This window comes from Halichoerus grypus, chromosome 1, assembly GCF_964656455.1.
Source record: "Halichoerus grypus chromosome 1, mHalGry1.hap1.1, whole genome shotgun sequence".
Taxonomy (NCBI): domain Eukaryota; kingdom Metazoa; phylum Chordata; class Mammalia; order Carnivora; family Phocidae; genus Halichoerus; species Halichoerus grypus.
Genome location: NC_135712.1, coordinates 198,192,688 through 198,210,868, shown reverse-complemented (window position 1 = coordinate 198,210,868; position 18,181 = coordinate 198,192,688). Strand labels below are relative to the sequence as shown.

The 18,181-nt window shown below is 53.3% G+C and overlaps 2 protein-coding genes and 1 long non-coding RNA gene across 6 annotated transcripts in view; 1 reads left to right on the top strand and 2 right to left on the bottom strand.

Annotated features, from left to right (window-relative positions):
• TRAIP (TRAF interacting protein) overlaps positions 1 to 5,188 on the bottom strand; it is a 21,053-nt gene extending 15,865 nt beyond the window's left edge. Inside the window, exon 1 of one of the 3 annotated variants that reach the window (XM_036109545.2) lies at positions 4,515 to 5,188. In XM_036109545.2, the coding sequence (XP_035965438.1) occupies positions 4,515 to 4,612 (98 nt within the window). In that variant the 5' untranslated portion in view covers positions 4,613 to 5,188. The remainder of the gene's footprint in view (positions 1 to 4,514) is intronic. The other 2 variants (XM_036109543.2, XM_036109542.2) reach the window with 2 other exon arrangements.
• LOC118546669 (uncharacterized) overlaps positions 1 to 12,155 on the top strand; it is a 23,527-nt gene extending 11,372 nt beyond the window's left edge. The window contains exon 3 of the long non-coding RNA XR_013449854.1: positions 10,904 to 12,155. This is a non-coding gene — a long non-coding RNA (uncharacterized LOC118546669). The remainder of the gene's footprint in view (positions 1 to 10,903) is intronic.
• CAMKV (CaM kinase like vesicle associated) lies at positions 6,102 to 18,181 on the bottom strand. 2 transcript variants are annotated; one of them, XM_036109540.2, is made up of 11 exons: positions 18,006 to 18,181; positions 10,474 to 10,582; positions 10,233 to 10,364; positions 9,982 to 10,056; positions 9,629 to 9,767; positions 9,373 to 9,493; positions 9,144 to 9,219; positions 8,908 to 9,044; positions 8,668 to 8,746; positions 8,346 to 8,433; positions 6,102 to 8,053 (listed from the first exon to the last, which is right to left on the bottom strand). In XM_036109540.2, exons 2-11 carry the CDS (start codon positions 10,566 to 10,568, stop codon positions 7,472 to 7,474), a joined length of 1,524 nt encoding a protein of 507 aa, XP_035965433.1. In that variant the 5' UTR covers positions 10,569 to 10,582; positions 18,006 to 18,181; the 3' UTR covers positions 6,102 to 7,471. The 2 variants fall into 2 exon arrangements, with proteins under 2 accessions (XP_035965433.1, XP_035965434.1); XM_036109541.2 differs by lacking the exon at positions 18,006 to 18,181 and having other exon boundaries at positions 10,474 to 10,607.

The window sequence follows — 18,181 nt, the reverse complement described above, 5'->3', positions numbered from 1 at the left end:
TTCAACTCTAATTAGTCTCCTACTAGTAGACTCTCCCACCAGAGACCAGGGAGAAACAGAGTCCTTTCTGGAAGATAATACCATCATCCCAGGCCTCAGTTTTTTTCTATAAATAACTTTCCGTATATTAGGACAAGATAAATTCAAAGGTAGCCAGGCACAGTGGAATACTATACAGCAACAAGAATGAATGAGTCTACAACTAAGAACAATATTATGGATGAATCACATACACATAACATTGAGGAAGAGAAGCCAGACACAAAAAAGGCATATTAGGTATGATTCCATTTACATAAAGTAAATGTTTTAGTTGTTTTTTTTCTTTTAAGTAAATAGACAAGGAAAAAAGCACTACACGTGCAAACCAGAACATATGCACGAGGACTTCGGATACGGGAACAGTCAGACACAACATAATACGGCATGCTAACGAAATAAAAATCAAGACTGAAAGTATCAGTAGACGGGCGCCTGGCTGGCTCAGTCGGTACGGCATGTGACTCTTGATCTCGGGGTTGTGAGTTTGAGCCCCGTGGTGGGGGTAGAGTTTATTTTAAAAAAGAAAAAAATTTATCAGTAGAGAACTACAGAATAAAAGGTGACATGGCAGAATTTAATAAGCACCAAACATAAATTCTAAAATTAAAAATGGCCAAAATTAAGAATTGGATGGACGAGTTTAACTGCAGTTTAGGCACAGTTGAAGAATTAGTAAAATGAAAAGACAGGTCAGAGAAAACACTGAGAATTAAAAAGATGGAAAAATATAGAAGAGATGATAAAAGATATAAAAGATACTGTGAGAAGGTCTAGCATACATATAATAAGGAATTCCAAAAAGAAAGTATTAGGTGGAATTATGCATTTTCCCCAAGAAGTCTATGTCCTAATTTCTCAAACCTGTGAATATTTCACGTTATACGACAATAGCAATTTTGCAAATGTGATTAAGGATCTTGAGACAGGGGGCTCCTGGGTGGCTCAATCAATTGAGCGTCCACCTTCGGTTCAGGTCATGATCCCAGGGTCCTGGGATCAAGCCCCACATTGGGCTCCTTGCTCAGTGGGGAGCCTACTTCTCCCTCTGCCGCTTCCCTCTACTTGTGCACTTTCTCTCTCTCAAATAAATAAATAAATCTTAAAAAAAAATAAAAGGATCTTGAGACAGGGAGATTATTCAGGTGTGCCCCCATGTAATCACAAGGGTCCTTAAGTGAAGCAGGAGTGTCAGAGGCATACAGAGAGATCTGAAGATGGAGAATGGGGCCACGAGCCAAGAAGGGCATATCCCCATTTACAAACATTGACTATAATCCAGTAAACTCATTTTGGACATCTGATCTCTGGAACTGCAAGATAATAAATCTGTGTTGTTTTAAAACACCAAGTTAGGGGCACCTGGGTGGCTCAGTCGTTGGGCGTCTGCCTTCGGCTAGGTCATGATCTCAGGGTCCTGGGATCGAGCCCCACATCAGGCTCCCTGCTCCACGGGAGGCCTGCTTCTCCCTCTCCCCTCCCCCTGCTTGTATTCCCTCTCTCGCTGTGTCTCTCTCTGTCAAATAAATAAAATCTTTAAAAAAAAAAAAAAAACAAAAAAACACCAGGTTAGTATTAATTTGTTTAAACAGAAATGAGAAACTAATATGAAAAGAAAAGAGATAATGGAATAGAGACAATACATGAAAAGATAACGGCTGATAATTTTCCAAAACTAACTAAAGAAACTGTTCCACAAGTTAGAGAACCATAAAGAATCCCAAGCAGGATAAGTAAAAAAATGGTAACAAAAAGAGCTGAAGTGCTATGTTATTGTCAGACAAAATAGACTTTAAGTCAAAAAATGTTACAAAAAAATAAAGAAGGACTTTATATTTTGATAAAAGGTACAATCCAACAAGAAGAAATAATAATTATAAACATACATGTACCTAACAACAAAGCCCAAAAATATATGGAAGAAGATTGGACAGAATTAAAGAGAGAAATAGACAGTTCTACAATAAAAGTTGGAGATGTCAATAATCCACACTTTTAATAATGGGTAGAACAATCAGACAGGTAATCAATAAGGAAATAGGGGACTTGAACAACATAAACCAACTAGATCTAACCCACAAATACTCCACCCAATCACAGCAGAATACACATTTTTCTCAAGTGCACAAGGAACATTCTTCAGGATAGACCATATGTTGGGCCACAAAACAAGTATTAATAAATTTTAAAAGATTAAAATAATACAAAGTATCTTTTGTGATCACAATGGAATGAAACTGAAAACTAGTAACAGAAAAAAAAAACTGGAAAATTCGCAAATATGTGGAAATTAAACAACACACTCTTAAACAACTGATGGGTCAAAGAAGAAATCACAAAGGAAATTAGAGAATACCTTGAGATGAGTGAAAATGAAAACACCACATACCAAGACTTATAGAATACAGTGAAAGCATGCTAAGAGGGAAGTTGATAGCTGTAAACACAGACATTAAAAAAAAAAAAGGCACCCATTAGATAACTATTATAAAAAAACAAACAAAAACAGAAAATAACAAGTGTTGACAAGGATGTGGAGAAATTGGACCCTTGTGCATTGCTGGTGGGGTTGTAAAATGGTGCAGTCAAAGTGGAAAACAGTAAAGCAGTTTTTCAAAAAATTAAACATAGAATTACCATATGATCCAGTCATTCCACTTCTGGGTATAACTCAAAAGGAATGAAAGCAGGGACTCGTACAAAAACTTCGAAACCAGTTCATAGTAGTATTACTCATAGCAGCCAAAACATGGAAACAACCCAAGGTCCATTAACAGATGAAGGGATAAACAAAATGTGGTACTTCCATACAATCGAATTTTAGTCATAATAGGAATGAAATTCTGATACATGCTACAACATGGATGAACGTTGAAAACATTATGCTTAGTGAAGCAAAACTCAAAAGAAAAATATTGTATGCTTCCACTTATATAAGATACCCAGAATAGGAAAACTCAAGGAGACAGAGGGTAAAATAAAGGTTTTCAGGGGCAATGGGGAGGGGGTAATGGAGAGTTGTCGTTTAATTGGTACAGTGTTTCTGTCTGGAATGATGGTAAAGTTCTGGAAATAGATAGCAGTGAAATAGATAAAGGGAATTAAGAAGTACAAACTTCCAGTTATAAAATAAATAAGTCATGGAGATGAAAAATACAGCGTAGGAAATATAATCAGTAATACTGTTGTATGGGGGCGCCTGGGCAGCTCAGCCGGTTGGGCGTCTGTCCTCCACTCAAGTCATGATCCCAGGGTCCTGGGATCAATCCCACATTGGGCTCCAACCCCACATTGGGCTCCCTGCTCAGCAGGGAGCCTGCTTCTCCCTCTCCCCTTGCATTCTCGCTCTCTCTCAAATAAATAAATAAAATCTCTTTTTTCTAGATTTATTTATTTATTTATTTATTTATTTGACACAGAGAGAGAGAGAGAACAAGCAGGGGGGAGTGGAAGAGGGAGAAGCAGGCTCCCCGCTGAGCAGGGAGCCCATGAACCCTGGGATCATGACCTGAGCCGAAGGCAGTCGCTCAACCAACTGAGCCACCCAGGCGCCCCATAAATAAAATCTTAAAAAACAAAACAAAACACTGTTGTATGGTGACAAACAGTGACCACAATTATCGTGGTAAGCATCGAGTAATGTGTAGAATTGTTGAATCAATATGATGTGCACCTGAAACTAATATAATATGGTGTGTCAATTATATTTCATTTTAAAAAAAAGAGCTCTGAATCAACCAGGCCACACCTGCTAGGGGAATCTTTCCTCACCAGCTGTACGTTCAAAGGGTCAGCAGGACGGCTGGATCAGGGAGGACCTCCTTGCCCTTCCATGGGTTTTTGGTATTTTTTAAAGATTTTATGTATTTATTTATTTATTTGAGAAAGAGAGCGAGAAGCAGACTTGCCGCTGAGCGAAGAGCCCGACTTGGGGCTCAATCCCAGTACCCTGAGATCATGACCGGAGCAGAAGGCAGATGCTTAACTGACTGAGCCACCCAGGCGCCCCCTTGCCCATCCATGTTATCTTGGGTTTCTTGGAGTCAGTGAATACACTGGGGTGTCTGACCAACGAGATGACTCTGGGTAGAATAATCCCAAACCATCAAGCAAACCACAACAAATCGGATAGCCAGAAGCCTACCAGGTTATCTCGAAGAAATAAAAGGCCTCGTTAATTTGGCCAAAGTTTACCTCCGCCCAGAGGTGTTGAAGTCACACCTCTCTGCCAGCGGATCAAGGAGCCCCCTACTTTATCTTCACTGAACCAACTCTGTTTCCCTGGACTCAGTTCAGCTGTCACCTCCTCCGGGGAGCCTGCCCAGACCCGCCTCAGTCCAGGTCGGGAACCTACGGTGGGGCTCAGGCTAGTGCCGTCTTAATCACCTGTCTGGGCTCCGCCCGGGGACCCCATACCCCACAGTTCCGTAGCCGTACCAGGCCGAGAGCCCGGCCCCGCCACTACGGTCACTCACCACTGCAGGTGGAAGGTGTGGCCGCAGTGGATGGCGGCCACATCTCGAGAGTGGTCGAAGAAGTCTGAGCAGATGGTGCACAGCGCACGGATAGGCATGATGACTGGTCTAAAGGGGATCAGGCAGCCGAGGAAACCTCGACCGGTCCAGCTTCGCGGCCGCGCCCCCGCGTCCCCGCGGGCTTCGAATTTGGCTCCACTGCGCAACTTCCGGGAGCGGACCGGAAGTGGTTATAAGGAACGGGGAGGCTGGGTCCGGATTGGACAAACCATGGGGGGCGGGGCTTAACGACCGAAGAGAATCCTGGGGCTGAGCGCGGGACTGTCAGCTGTAATTCTCCAGTGGCTCCCGGAAGGATTCGGCGGGTACTCGCGGCAGCTACGCCGTCGGCGGGCCCCTTTCTGGGGCAAGACAAGACATTATGGTCCGACGCCAGATCTGGTGCGAGGCGCGCCGGGCATTGGCTCCTCAGCCCAGTTCTGTCAGGGCAGCCTTCTCTGCACTTCGAGAGTCGAGAAGACCGAAGCCACAGGGGAATGGGACGATGGTCCCGATGGAGAGCGGTCCCCTGGGCTCTGGGCAGTGCTCGACCGTACGCCCGTAGTTCCCACAGACTAAAAGAATGCTCCACCCTCTCAGCCTTCGGCTCTGAGTGGTCCTAGAAAGATGGACACAGGTCCCAACCCCTCAGGACACCCCAAGCTTACTCTGGCTTTATCCAAGCAAGGCATGATGATCCCTAAGTTTGGAGGCAGCAAGGCCAGTACCCTGACTTTCGCTCTTAGCTCTCAGGAGGACCAGCATGCCTCTGGACTGTATAGTGGGGTTACAATTTTGGAGGCCCAGATGCTTTATAGACCAGTGACTAACAAACCCTTTTATTGATTCCCACATCAGAGAAGTCATCTTTGGGGTTCTCCCTGAGAAAGAGCAGCATCCCTGGTGAATTCATCTGGGCCAGTCAGGACTGGAACAAGTCTTCCTAGCAGTTTTCATGCTTAACTGTTTTTAGCAGTGTTACTACCCTCTCCCCAGAAGAAACCTTATGTAGAGCCCCATGATCTAACGTTGATTTGTTCCACCTGAAGTAGACCCAGAGTGAAGTTCTTTGGGCCTGTGTGGAAAGCACAGGCATTGTCCACAGGGAGGAGGAATCAACACAAAGGGCAGCATAGAACCTTTGTGTACTGCCCACCCTGCACCCTCTCCCCAACCCAGGGAAGCCCACTTTGGCCATGGGCAAGGTCTCTCCCTATGGTGGCTGGTCTGTGGTGAGTTTCAGTTATATGCCTAAGTCAAGACAAGGGCTCCTTGTTCAACAGGACTTGTCAGAACAGCAGTCCAGGGGGTTTTCCTTGGCACAAGCCCAGGACAGGACCCACCACCCACATGGATTTCTAGAGTCCAGAGGACCCGCCACAATCAAGGAACACACAGTGGTAAAGAATGATCTGTACCCAGCCCAAGCAATCCTCATGGCACTGAGCACAGACATGTGAACCTACTCCCAGCCTCTTCCCTCCCCACTGCCTTCCAGGGGCCCCTCCCCAGTAAGACAGAGGAAGCAAAGGCAAGAGGATGGCCAGAGGCTTTGGCAGGGTGACATTTATTTGCCAGGTTCAGCAGGCACACAGTTAGCCTACCGACCTTCATACACCAGAGCAGACCCACAGGCATGCAGGGAGAAGGGCAGGACTGCCACTGGAGTGCCGAGCAAAGGCCGGGACCAGTGTGGCTGCCTGCCCAAGCTGTGGTGGGGTCTGACAAAGGGCACCTGCCAGGAGCCTCCATCAGGAAACTGGGGAGCCTTATTCCACTTCCTCATCCCAGTAAAAGCAACTCAGCATAGCTCAGAGGCACCTGGGCCTCTCTCTAAGCCCTGACAGAAGGGGAAATGGGTCACAGACATAGAGGGGCGGGGGTGGGGGTTCCTCTCTATTTTATTTTTCAATTAGGAGAGCAGAAATCTGCCCCTGTGAAGGGCAAACCTCAAATCAGATTATGGGACACTGCCATGTGGCAGGCCCCCTGGGATGGAGAGGACTGTAGCCTGAGCCTGAGGAACACCATCAGAGAAGAGCCAAGGGCTATCAGCCTTCCCTGTCTGGCTCAGGGTAAGGACCCAGCTAAGCTGGTGCACTAGGTACTGGGCCTACACTCTGCCTTCCCAGTTTTCATTGCCACATCCCAACTGTTCCCTCCTTCCCCTTACAGGCTCATGAAGCTCAGGGCACAGGGCAACCCACTGCAGAACCCAGGAGGGCAGGAAATACCACAAGGATATTATTGGTGGGAACTCTCCAGGAACAAAGGTGGACGTTTCTACCCCCCTACTCATTCTCTTTCACTTCTGAGGACCCCCAAAGCTACCAAGCAGTGCCCCCAACCATGCGACCAGTCTTGTCTTAAAGCATACTGCCCTAGATTTGTACATTCTCTATACCAGCCTGTGTCCATTCTTAGAGCAGCCCACATACCACAGGCACATACCTTCATGTGCAGGAGCCTAAGACCGCTGACAGGGCCTCGCTGGAGGACCAGCTCTCAGGGCAAGGCCACCCAAGTTTAGGGCCTGGGAGAGGATGGGACCTGCAGGGCCTGCCTGGGGAAATTGTGAGGCAAAAAGGGAAGGGGAAAGGGAGCAGGGACCTCCTGAGTATCCCTAGAGCAGCATCCCGCAAGGAACAGAAACTGGTGAAGCTAGCGAAAGACAGAAAAGCCACAAGGAATCCATGCAGGGGCTGGGGCCGGTCCTGCCTCTGGCCTGCCCACCACTCACGCACATACACACAGGAGATGAGACTGCTCTCCCGTGGCCCCCAAACATGCCCCACACTGGGAGGCAGGGGCAGGAGGGAGCAAGGGCATCATGCCAGTGACTCTTATGTACAGTGAGAAGCCCCTCATCCACTCTCCCACCCTCCTGCCCGCCCCCTGCCCCACACCAGCCTGCTCACTCAGCTGGTCTCCTCCCTCCGAGACTCCTGGGCATAGCCAGCAGCCTCTTCCCCTTTACTAGAGGGTGGAGCCTGGCCTGTTGTGCCCCCGGGGGCTGTGCTGTCCGGCTGGGCCAAAGCCGGCTCAGGGGTGGCAGCTGCCTTGGTGGCTGGTGTGACACTGCTTTGGGTGGTGGGCATGGTGCTCTCTTCCGTGGCTGGTGTGGCTCTCCCATCAGTGGCTGGAGTAACACTCCTATCGGTGGCTGGGGTGATGCTCCCATCGGTGGCTGGGGTAATGCTCCCGTCGGTGGCTGGGGTGACACTGCCATCGGTGGCCGGGGTGGTACTGCCATCGGTGGCTGGGGTGGCACTACGGTCTGCGGGGGCTGCATTATCGCTCTTTGCGGCAAGAGCAACAGCACCCGCTGTGGCTGAGGTGGCACTGCCCCCCAGGGCTGGGGCAGCCCCACTTGCAGCTGCGGCCCCGCCTGCAGCCCCAGCGGTGGCAGTGTCTGTGGCTGCGGCAGACTGGGCTGTCGCTGTGCTGGACTGCTCCGGGGCCCGGAGCCGTTTCATGAGGGTGGTCACTCGGACAGCCTTCTGAAAGGAGGGCAGCGGGGAGAGGCCCAGAGTGAGCTTACAGAAGCCGGATCCGTTCCTTGGCAAGAGCCAAAGCCAGACCATTCTGAGCCAAAGCCTCTGACCACCCCAGGGCAGCAGGCCAGGGACCCAGCTGTTCACACACCCACGTAAGGCAGACGGTGGCTACAGCCACACCTGATGGCTGAATCAACGCCTTTGTGTGGCTGCAGGGGTGTGATACAGGCAAGAGACTGTGTGGCAGAAGGAGCTCTTGGGATCAGTCCAAGAAAGGGAGTCATCCGAGCCTTACCTTCCACTTGGCCCTGGCAAAGTTCTTTTCAATCTGGGCACAGACACCATCCTTGATGTTCTTATCAGAAGCAGCATTGCCAGAAATCCTAGAAAGGGTGCAAGTGCATCGGGATCTGAGGGGGTATAGGCCTTCATGGAGACTGCCCAGCCCTCTTCTCTTAAGATCCAGAGGTTACCAGGCAGGCCCTCTGGGCTGGGCCTGAGCTCTGGGCACCCCCAGCCCCTACTCAAAGCCTCAAGGATGGGGGCTACTAGATGTGAGGAGGACTAGGCCAAGGGAAACCTGGCCTCTCCTTCTGTCCTCCATGGGCCCTGCTCACCACTCATGGGAGATGGCCTCTTCTGCGGTGATGCGCTGGTCTTGCTCCACCTCCATCAGCCTTGTTACCAGGTCTTTGGCTGGGGACAAAGCCAGGGAGAGGCTAGGCATGGGCACCTCATCTCACTGTCTATGGGTGATGAATGGGCTGGGAGGTAGGAGCAGAGTCCAGCAGAGAAGGCTGAGAGCAGGTCCCCCACACCAACCCTTCCCTTTACCCACATGCTGGGCACCTCCTCACCCGCCTGTGAAATATCATCCCAATACGGAGAGTCAAACTCATAGTCGCCAGCCAGGATCTTGCGGAAGAGGTTCTTGTCATGGTTCTCATAGTCATCTTCCTCTACCTCCTCATAGAAGGGTGGGTTCCCTGAAAGCCTGCATGGGGGGCCAAAGGGCAGGGTCACCCAGGAAGGCCATGGACACAGCACCCCACCCGGCCTGGCTGCAAGCCTGTTTGCCTGCCCATCCACTCACAGGATGTACATGATGACTCCAATGGCCCAGCAGTCCACAGGGCGTCCGTACCGCTGCCGCCCTACCACCTCCGGGGCTGCAAACACAGTGTCCATCTGCTGGTCAGTACCAGGCCTAGGCCTGGTACCACGCACACCACTTCCCAGGCTAGACACTTCCTTCCCCCCTTACCCAGAGCCACTCCTTGAAGGCTGTCTCCCACCCTGCCCCTGCCCCACCCCCTGCTTGCCCAGGTACTCGGGAGTCCCACAGGGCTCCTTGATGAGGCCATTCTCTAGCTTAGCCAAGTGGAAGTCACTGATGACGATCTTTGAGTTCTTCAGCCGATTGTAGTAAACCAGGTTCTCCAGCTGCTCCGGGCAGGAATGACATGTGGGTGAGCAGAGAAAGACTCCATGAGGACCCCAGAGGCTAGACTAAGACCCCAAGGTGCTGCCCACCTCAGCCCCAGGCTGGCTGCTGTCAGACCTGGTTCCTGGCCTCACCTTGAGGTTCCTGTGCACGATCTTGAGTGAGTGCAGGTAGGCCACGGCCTCCAGGACCTGCCGCACCACATTGCTCGTGTCTCGCTCGGAGTAGTAGCCCTGGTCCAGGATCCAGTCAAACACCTCCCTCCCCGTGGCCCTGAGGGACACCAGCCCCTGAGCCCGGCGTGGGCAGGATCGGGGGTGGGGCAGGAGTACTTGGGCAGGCTGCCTACATCAGGGAGCTGGCTGGGCAAGGCACAGGGACCCAGGACCCCCAGGGTCCAGAAAGGGGGCTTTCCCTGGTTGCAGAGGGCAGAGCAGGTAAAGGCCCTGGGGACTGAGGAATCCTGGGACCCCAGGCCCACACTCACAGCTCCAGGAAGATGAAGTACTCCTTGCGGGTCACAAACACATCCACCAGTTGCAGGATGTTGGGATGCTTCACCCTGGCGGCAGGGAGAAGGGCCAATAGTTAGGGCTGGGTAAACCCCTAAGAGAGGCTCTGGTTGCCACTGTGGGCCACAGCAAACTGGCCAGAGGCTGGTACTGCTTGAGGCCCCCTGCCCTTGAAACCCTTCTCTGCTACCTCTTAGGCCACCCTCCCCCTAGGCTTCACACTCACATCTTGAGGATGCCTATCTCGTTCTTGGCCGCCTTCCGCACCTTGCGGCCGTCCCGCTTCTGGAACTTCTTGCAGGTGTGCAGCTTGCCCGTCGTCTTATCCTTGGCCCGGAAGATCTCACAGAACTCCTCACTGCAGCCGGCAAGCACCCCACTCAGCCTGGCCTCAGTGTGGGCTGCCCTCTGCTCCCCTTTCACCAGCCCTTGCCCACCCACCCTTGACCACCAGACCCAGCACTCACGTCTTGATGACCTGTCCCAAATCATATCTGTCAGTCACCTCCGACGGCTGGTTATAGTTCTTCTTATCACCCAGAGTCACACACCCAAACGGCATTGCCAGGGTCTGAGCTGCAGGCAGGATGGAGTCTGGCTCAGCTGTACCACAACATGGAGGCTTCTCCCCGCAATACAGAGGACGCCTCCGGGAGACCCCAGCCTGGCTCAGGCCAAGCAAGGGCCAGAGACTGCATCAGAAAGGGCTAGAGGCTGGTCAGGCTCCCACCCCTGCTTTTCTGGTCGTGGCTCATGCCACTCGGCTCGGCTGCCTGAGCTACAACAGCCCCCACTTACGAAAAACATATTACACTGACATAGCAAGGAATCATTTTGTATTGTATACATTCAACAACAACAACAAAAGATTTACCAAATGATTTCTTTATATTTCAGCTATTACACAGGTGAAGGGGGCTATAACCACCCACCCAGCAGATGGCCATCTCTGAAAGTCTGAAGATCCCAAGTGTTGGCAAAGACGTGGAGAACATAAGCACTGCTGGTGGAGGCTAAGTCTCTCCTTTGGAAAACAGTTTGGTAAAACTGCTAAAGTTGAACATGCCCCATGAACCAGCATTTGCACTGCTAAATATATGCCCTACAGAAATACATTTATGCAGCAGACCACTCATACAGGAAGGCTCATAGTGGCAACATTCGTAATTGCCCCAAACTGGAAACAGCCCACATAGCCACCAGCAGCAGGACGTAATATGGCACAGTCACACAATGGAATATTACACAGCGATAGAAATGAAGGAGTTACAGCTACACCCGATCACGCTCACGCTCACGCGGTGCATTTCACCAACGTAGCGTTGCGTGGAAAAGACACAAAAGAGTACATAGAGCATGATCCTATTGATACAGAGTTCAAAACATGCAGAACTAACCTGTACTGTGTATGGATACAAACATTCTGGTAAAACTATTTTCAAAAAAAAGCTAGGAAATAAGTACCACAAGTCCTTCTGAGAGAAAGAGAGTAGTTGTGATTGAGTCAGGACACGGGGAGATTCTGGAGGGCTGATTTCTGAACCTGAGTGTGGTTCCACAGGTGTCTGTTTTTATAATAATTTGTAAAAATGTACGTACAAGTTGGGGGGCACATTTCTAGATTTTTGTTATATTTCACAATTTTAAAATGTTAATAAAAATTATGGCCATCCTGGGGCACTTGGGTGGCTCAGTCGCTTAAGTGTCCAACTTTTGATTTTGGCTCAAGTCATGATCTCAGGGTCATGGGATCGAGCCCCTGTGTTGGGCTCTCTGCTCAGCGAGGAGTCGGCTTGGGATTCTCGCGCCGTCTCCCTTTGCCCCTCCCGCTTGTGCTCTCTCTCTCTCTAAGTAAATAAATAAAATCTTTAAAAAAAATTATGGCCATCCATATGAAAGAGTACTTGGTGGTTATTACAAAGAATATAGTAGCAAAATGTGCTATGGTCGGACAGTTTCTGAGATGTTAAATGGAAAAGCAAGGGACAGAATGATGGGTCAAGGATGCTGCTATTTGGGTAAATTTTTTAAAGCTTATGTACCAATGTATACTCACAAACTCAATTCTGGAAAGACACCTAAGAAAATCAGAGTGCTCTCTGGGGCAAAGAATTAGGTGTTAGAGGGGCAGATTTATATCTTTTATTACTTTTCTGTTAGAATTTTTACTACAGGGGCACCTGGGTGGCTCAGTTGTTTAAGCATCTGCCTTTGGCTCGGGTCGTGATCCCAGGGTCCTGGGATTGAGCCTCGCGTAGGGCTCCCTGCTCAGGGTGGCGTCTGCTTCTCCCTCGCCCTCTCTGCCCCTCTGCGTCCCATTGCTTTGTGTTCTCTCTCTCTCTCTCTCTCTCATGCTCATGCTCCCTCTCTCTCCCTTTCTCTCATATAAATTAAATCTTTTTTTAAAAAAGAATTTTTACTACAATTACCTTTATTGATTCAATAAACGTTGTATTCAGGCACAGCGCTTGGAGAGTTTCCTCAGAGAGAGGACGCCCATTTGGGTGGAAGTGAGGAAAGGCTTTGAGGAAGAAAGGGCGTCAGGGCTGGGTCTTAGAGGGGAAGGATTTGCCAGGAGGCATGCAGGGGTAATAGTCTGGAAAAAAGTCAGACAAGTCTGCCAGTGAGTGCCTCGCTGCCGGGGCCCACAGGAGGCCTGGGCAGTCAGGTCTAGGGCATAGGTCCCTGGCCAGGGGTGGGTGTTCCAGGCACAAAGGTGACCACACGCAGGCACTCTGGCACCTGGGGCCTGGCACCCGTGGGTCTGCAACGCCACTCACCCAATCCTCTCGTGCGGTGCGGGGGGGGGGGGACTGGCTCCAGCACCCAAAGGAAAGGGCACTCGCAGCTCTTGCTAGAGGTCAACTTCAGGAGGGGAGTTGGTGACAGTGTCTGGACCTCCATAATGCCCGGCCAATGTGATTCTGGGGCCACGGCAAGCTCAGCCTCGGCTGACTGTGCGCATATTCTCCGCACGGATGAGCACGTGCTGTGCACCGGGCCCGGCCTCTGGCCTTGACCACCTAGATGCTCCCCTACCTGGAGTCACTCCCGGCTATAGGAGGGAGTGGAGAAGGGAGGAAGCCACCCCCAGAGGAGGCAGCTTGGGTCACCGCGACTCTGCCAGCCAGGGTCAAAGGCCAGGACCCCCACCAGCCCCGTGGCCAGCCCTGGCTTTTGCTTGCTTCCTCCTAAGCAGAGGCCACCCACTTCCCAGGGGTCATAGTCCCAGAAGTTTTCCCTCAAATCTGCCCTCAGCATTAGGGAACAAATTCCATCATTCCCTCATCCTGGGCTCAGGGAATGCAAATGCATTTCATCAGCGTGATTTAAGCCAGGGCTTAAGCCATCTTGTGAGGCACTGCGGAGGCAAACAAGGGAAGCTTTGAAGATCGTCCCCGACTGTGTGTCTTTGCCGCCATGGTCACAGCCCTGCTCCTGCGTCTGCCGGAGAAGAGCATGTGGCTGGAATCCCACACTCGCAGCTGAGAGCAGAGGCACAGCCACCCACCACTGCCGGCCACCCATCTCTATGCCCCAACAATCTGGGGGAGGGGGCCCGTATCAGTCCCTCAGTGGTGCTACCGCACCGCAATTTCCTTTCCAGGCTGGAATCCAAGGCCTGCGTACTGGGCGGGAGGGTGGTCCCTTAGGCTGCGGGCCCCCCAGGAAGCTGGGAGGGACCTATGTCCCAGCCCTGTTGCTTTGCTTACACCGTTCCCGGTGGCAGGAATGCCCTTCCCCCAAAGCCTCCCATCAGTATCCTATTTGTCACAGCAGAGTTATTTATAACGTAAAAAAAAAAAAAATCAGCAACTACCTAAAATCCAACAACAGGTGACTCGCCAGCTCAACTGTGTCCATTCGATGGCAGGGAGTGTGGGCCCTGGCAAGGGCCCTGCCACCTTGGCCTCCCTGCGAAGCAGCCTCCCCATGAGCTAGGTGTCCAGACAAGGGCTTAATCTCTTTCTTCTTTCCTTGTGATTTCTGACATTATAAGGTTGTTGGTGCAACAAATCGTCTAAAATGATCCTGCCGCTCCAGACTCAAAACGGCCCTTCTCTGAGATACCTTCCAGAAGCTCCATCTCCCCCCGCCCCGCTCCACCAGCTCCCAGCTCTGCCGCGTGGCGGGGGAGGTTTTGTATATGCCCTGCCTGATCTTGCCCTCGGCCATGCATATGCACTTGTGCCCACAAGAGCCCAGGGTTGGTCTTGCAGTCTGTCTCCCACCACAGAAATCCAGGCCTCTGCTCACAGTCACATCAGCCTGGATCCACATCCTAAAACCTCATGGCTGGGGAAGGGGCAGATCTGCCTCTCCCCCCTACCATGCGGGCCCTGATCGCCACCAGTACTGCTTCTCCTCGCCAGCCTAAAACACTCATCTGTCTCCATCCCCAGCCTAGCCCCAGGGCAAAGAAAGGAGAAAAGGGGTCCCCTCCATCCTCACCCACTCCACCACCTGCTACCCACTGCTGCTGCTTGGGAGGCTGCTGGTGTACGCACCAAGCCCCTGGCATCTGCTGGCAACAAAGGGGGCCTGGACCCTGAAGCTGGGAGGAGCCGTCAAGGGACAGCTTCAAGAACAGTGGAAGGCCAGGCAGAAAGGGGTTTGCTTTCTCACCCCCATGGCCCAGACAGCCCAGACCCACTACCCAACAGTGAAGAGCTCTCCTCCCACTGACGCAGGACCTGGGCTGTGCCATGGGTCCATACTGGGACACAGGACAGCACAGAAGCCCCATAGCGGCCGTTTCCCTAGAGACATGGCTCCTTCCATTTTCTGCAGAGAAACAGTGTGCACGGCGGAGCTGTCCAAAGAGAGCTTGGGGGAAGTGCGGAGCTGGCACTGCCACTGCCCCCCAGCTGGCTCCAAGTGCCTGAGGCCCAAGCGCTGCCCAGTTACTGCTTGCTCCTCGGTTCTGACCCCTGGGCTTGGGCAATCGAGCCTCAGGCAACCCTGAGGGAGCCTCTGCCTGTTGGTGCCCTGGTAATAAAGGGTCCCCTAGGGGCCCTACTGCAGCCTTAAGCAAGTCTGGCTCCAGAGGCCCAGTGGTCCTGCATTGGAGTCCTGTCCCCTCCTCCACCGGGGTCAGCCTGGCTCAGGCCCCACCTTTCATAGCCATAAACAAGTTTCCTGCTGCCCTGGTCCTCTCCCATGTGGAGTTCCAGAGCTTGCAGTAAATCCTGGGAGGCCAAGAGGGGCCCAAGAGGCCTCCAGCTACCTCCCGACAACTGTGGGCAACACCTCCCAATTTAGTGGCAGCTGTGAACACCAGCCTTCAGATACCCGCCTCCCCTTCCCTGCTCTCTCTCAGGGACTGGGGCTGGGTTTCCTGCTACAAAGGACATGCCTAGGCCCAAGCCTTGCCTGGCCCACAGCTGAGGTCTCACTGGAAAGATGGGGGGGAAATGGAGACTTCACCCTCAGGGTCTGGTGTCAGGAGGCAGAGCCCAGCTTCTAGTCCACTGCCCTGGGACATGGGTAGGGCGCTGCCCTGGCTGGCCTCAGGCTCTAGCCAAACCATGGTCCGCAGTTCCTGCTGTTGACTCTCCCATCTAATGATGGAATAAGGAGAGGGGGGTCTCTCCAGTCTCAGTGGTGGGCATACAATCCAGTGCTGTGTCCAGAAAGTTCAGCCTTGAACCTGGCATGGCAGAGGTAAGAGCCAAGGTCCTCCCAGGCACCTGGGGTCCCAGTCTTTGAACCCCTGAAGGAAAATCCACTGGGGTCCCTGCTTCCCTGTGGGTGGAGGAGGGAAATGAAGGGGAAGGCCCCAGAGTAAAGGATTGCTATGGTGATGGAAGTTTTGAAACAAAGGGAAGGGGAATGGGAGAGGTGTTGGCCAAACCCCTTCTCCAAGAATTCCCTGAGACTGGCCCGACTCTTTCCCCATGGGTTCTGTGACCTGACGCCGTCAAGGAAGGGGAGGTGGGGGAAGTGGGAGACTTTGGAAAAGAGAAAGGGGCAGGGACGGAGAGGGACAAAGGCAGAAACTGTAATGAAAGGGGAGCAAAGAGGTGACAATAAAAAGGACACAGGCACAATGACACAGGAGGGGAAGGTGGGCAGGGGGTTCTGAAGGGGCCTATGGGTGCCCAGCAGAGCCCTAAGGCCCCCACAGCCATGTGCTCTGAACACCTGGGTAGGAGCTGTCCGTGATTCCTGGACCGTTGACACTGAACCCTCCTATATCCCTCAGATATGCATTGGACTTGGTGTGGGAGGCATAACCATGGCTTGGGAGAAGAGGTCAGCTGGTGCAGTCTCCTCCGAACAATTCCATGGCCCCTCTCCCGGTCATCAGGCAGCTTAGGTAAGGCAGGTCCATCATGTGGAAGACACAAATGTGGTGGTGGGAAATGAAGCTCAGAGACCTGGCTGCTTCCCTTTATAGCCCCTCCTCTCAGCTGGCCCAGCCCTGCCTAGACTCCCCAGCCACGCCCCCCCCTTATCCGAGGTCCTCCCTAGGCCTTGGGTCCCTCGGGCCCCTCTTGCAGTTCGGCCTAATTCCCTACTGCAGCCGTCCCCCTTTCCAACAGTGGATCCTGTCGGGGGGGCAGAAACAGCACCCTGAACAACCCAGAAACAACTGCACAGCACCAACCCCCTGCCTCAGTTTCCCTAGATGGAGATCATGGACTCTGCAGCCTTCTCCCAGGGCAAGGACTGCCCATCTGCCAGTGAGTGGTAGCCAGGCCACGGGCTGGACACGGTCAGCAGCAGATATGGGAAAGGTAGCCTTTGGCACCTGGGGGTCCACACCAAATGCTGTGAAAGAAAGGCGGAGAGACCTCTGCCCCACCCCTGGGGCCCAGCCTGCCACCGAGGGGAGTAGAGACACCAATTTCCCAGCTGAGGAAACTGGGGTCCAGCAGGTGGCTAAAACTCAACTGGGAAGGTGAGGGTGGGGGAGGGGGGAGAACCAGGTCTCCCTAGGTGGTCCTGGGGGGCTCAAAGTCTGGGCCTTAGAGTGGGGCAGCAGGACAGGGGCCGGACTGGGGCAGGCTAAGCTTTTGGTGAAGGATAGAGGGCCCTGCTCCCCAGAAGGAAACCTGGTGGAGCAGGCTCTGTCTAGGGGGTGCGGACAAAAGCAGTTTGGCAGAGCTATGGGGGGCTGGGAGAGCCTAGGGTCTCTGCCAGACACTACACGCTGGGGAAGGCAGAAATTCATTTGTTCGTTGTCCACCCCCCCACTTCCCCAGCCCGGGGCCCTGCTCCCCACCGTGGTGCCACCCTGACCCCCTTCCCCAGCGCTGCTGACTCGCCCCCGCTGGCACAGCAACACACATGCGGGAGGCACACGTGTGAGCACCAAGCCCCGCACCTCCCAGCAGAAACATGTGCGTCCCCTACCCCCACCGCGCAGCGTTGAGTCGGTGCCCCGAACCCCCCGCTGGCCCCCACGTTAAGGCAGGGAAGCAGGATCTCGGCTAGGGGGCTGCTGGGCCCCGGGGGCTTGGAGCCTCCTCCCCCACCCCGCGGCAGCCCCGCCCAGCCCCCTTCAGGTTGTCGCCCATAAAGAACTCTCCGTTGTCATGGAAATTAGTGACTGCTTAGCGGGAGGAAGGGGGCCCGGGGGCAGTTGGGAGGGGTTGAAGGCGGCCCTGGGAGTCAGGAGGGTCGGCTCAGCCCCTGACCCCTACCCCCATGGGGCACCACGAATGTTCGAGGGTTAAGGTTTTCACAATTAGGAGCCCAGCGAGACGGGGGGCGGGGGGAGGGGGCAGGGAGGGGAGATTCGCCTGGGCCTGAGGCTCAGAGGCTTCCCCTGGGACCCCCGAGCCGTCCGAGGTGACGGGGAACTTTAAGCCCAACCCCGCACGCCGACCCCCGGATCTGCAGATCCCGCGTGCTGTGCCCCCGCTGGGACCCCAAGCCCTCGAGGAGCCCCCGCTCACTGAGCGAGCCGAACCTTGAGTCAGAGACTCAATCCCCCAAGACCCCCACAACGTGCGTTCGGGGGGCGCCCCCCCCCGCGCGGCCCGCCCCGCACCTGCAGCGCCGGTCAGTCACACGGAGGAAGCGATCGCGTGTTCAGTGGGGCGCCGAGGGCTCCGGGGGCGGCGGGCAGAATCCGCTCCGGGCACGCGGGGCAGACGCGGCGCCAGCTGCAGCCGCTTCGGCTCGCAAACCTCCAGCATCTCCCGCCGCTCGCCGGCTCCGGATTCG

Coding starts and splice junctions, on each gene's coding strand:
- CAMKV (XM_036109540.2), bottom strand. CDS start 10,568: ATGCCGTTTGGGTGTGTGACTCTGGGTGATAAGAAGAACTATAACCAG. Junction 10,365..10,473: donor TTGGGACAGGTCATCAAGAC/GTGAGTGCTGGG, acceptor TGCCGGCTGCAG/TGAGGAGTTCTGTGAGATCT. Junction 10,057..10,232: donor GAGATAGGCATCCTCAAGAT/GTGAGTGTGAAG, acceptor CCCTGCCGCCAG/GGTGAAGCATCCCAACATCC.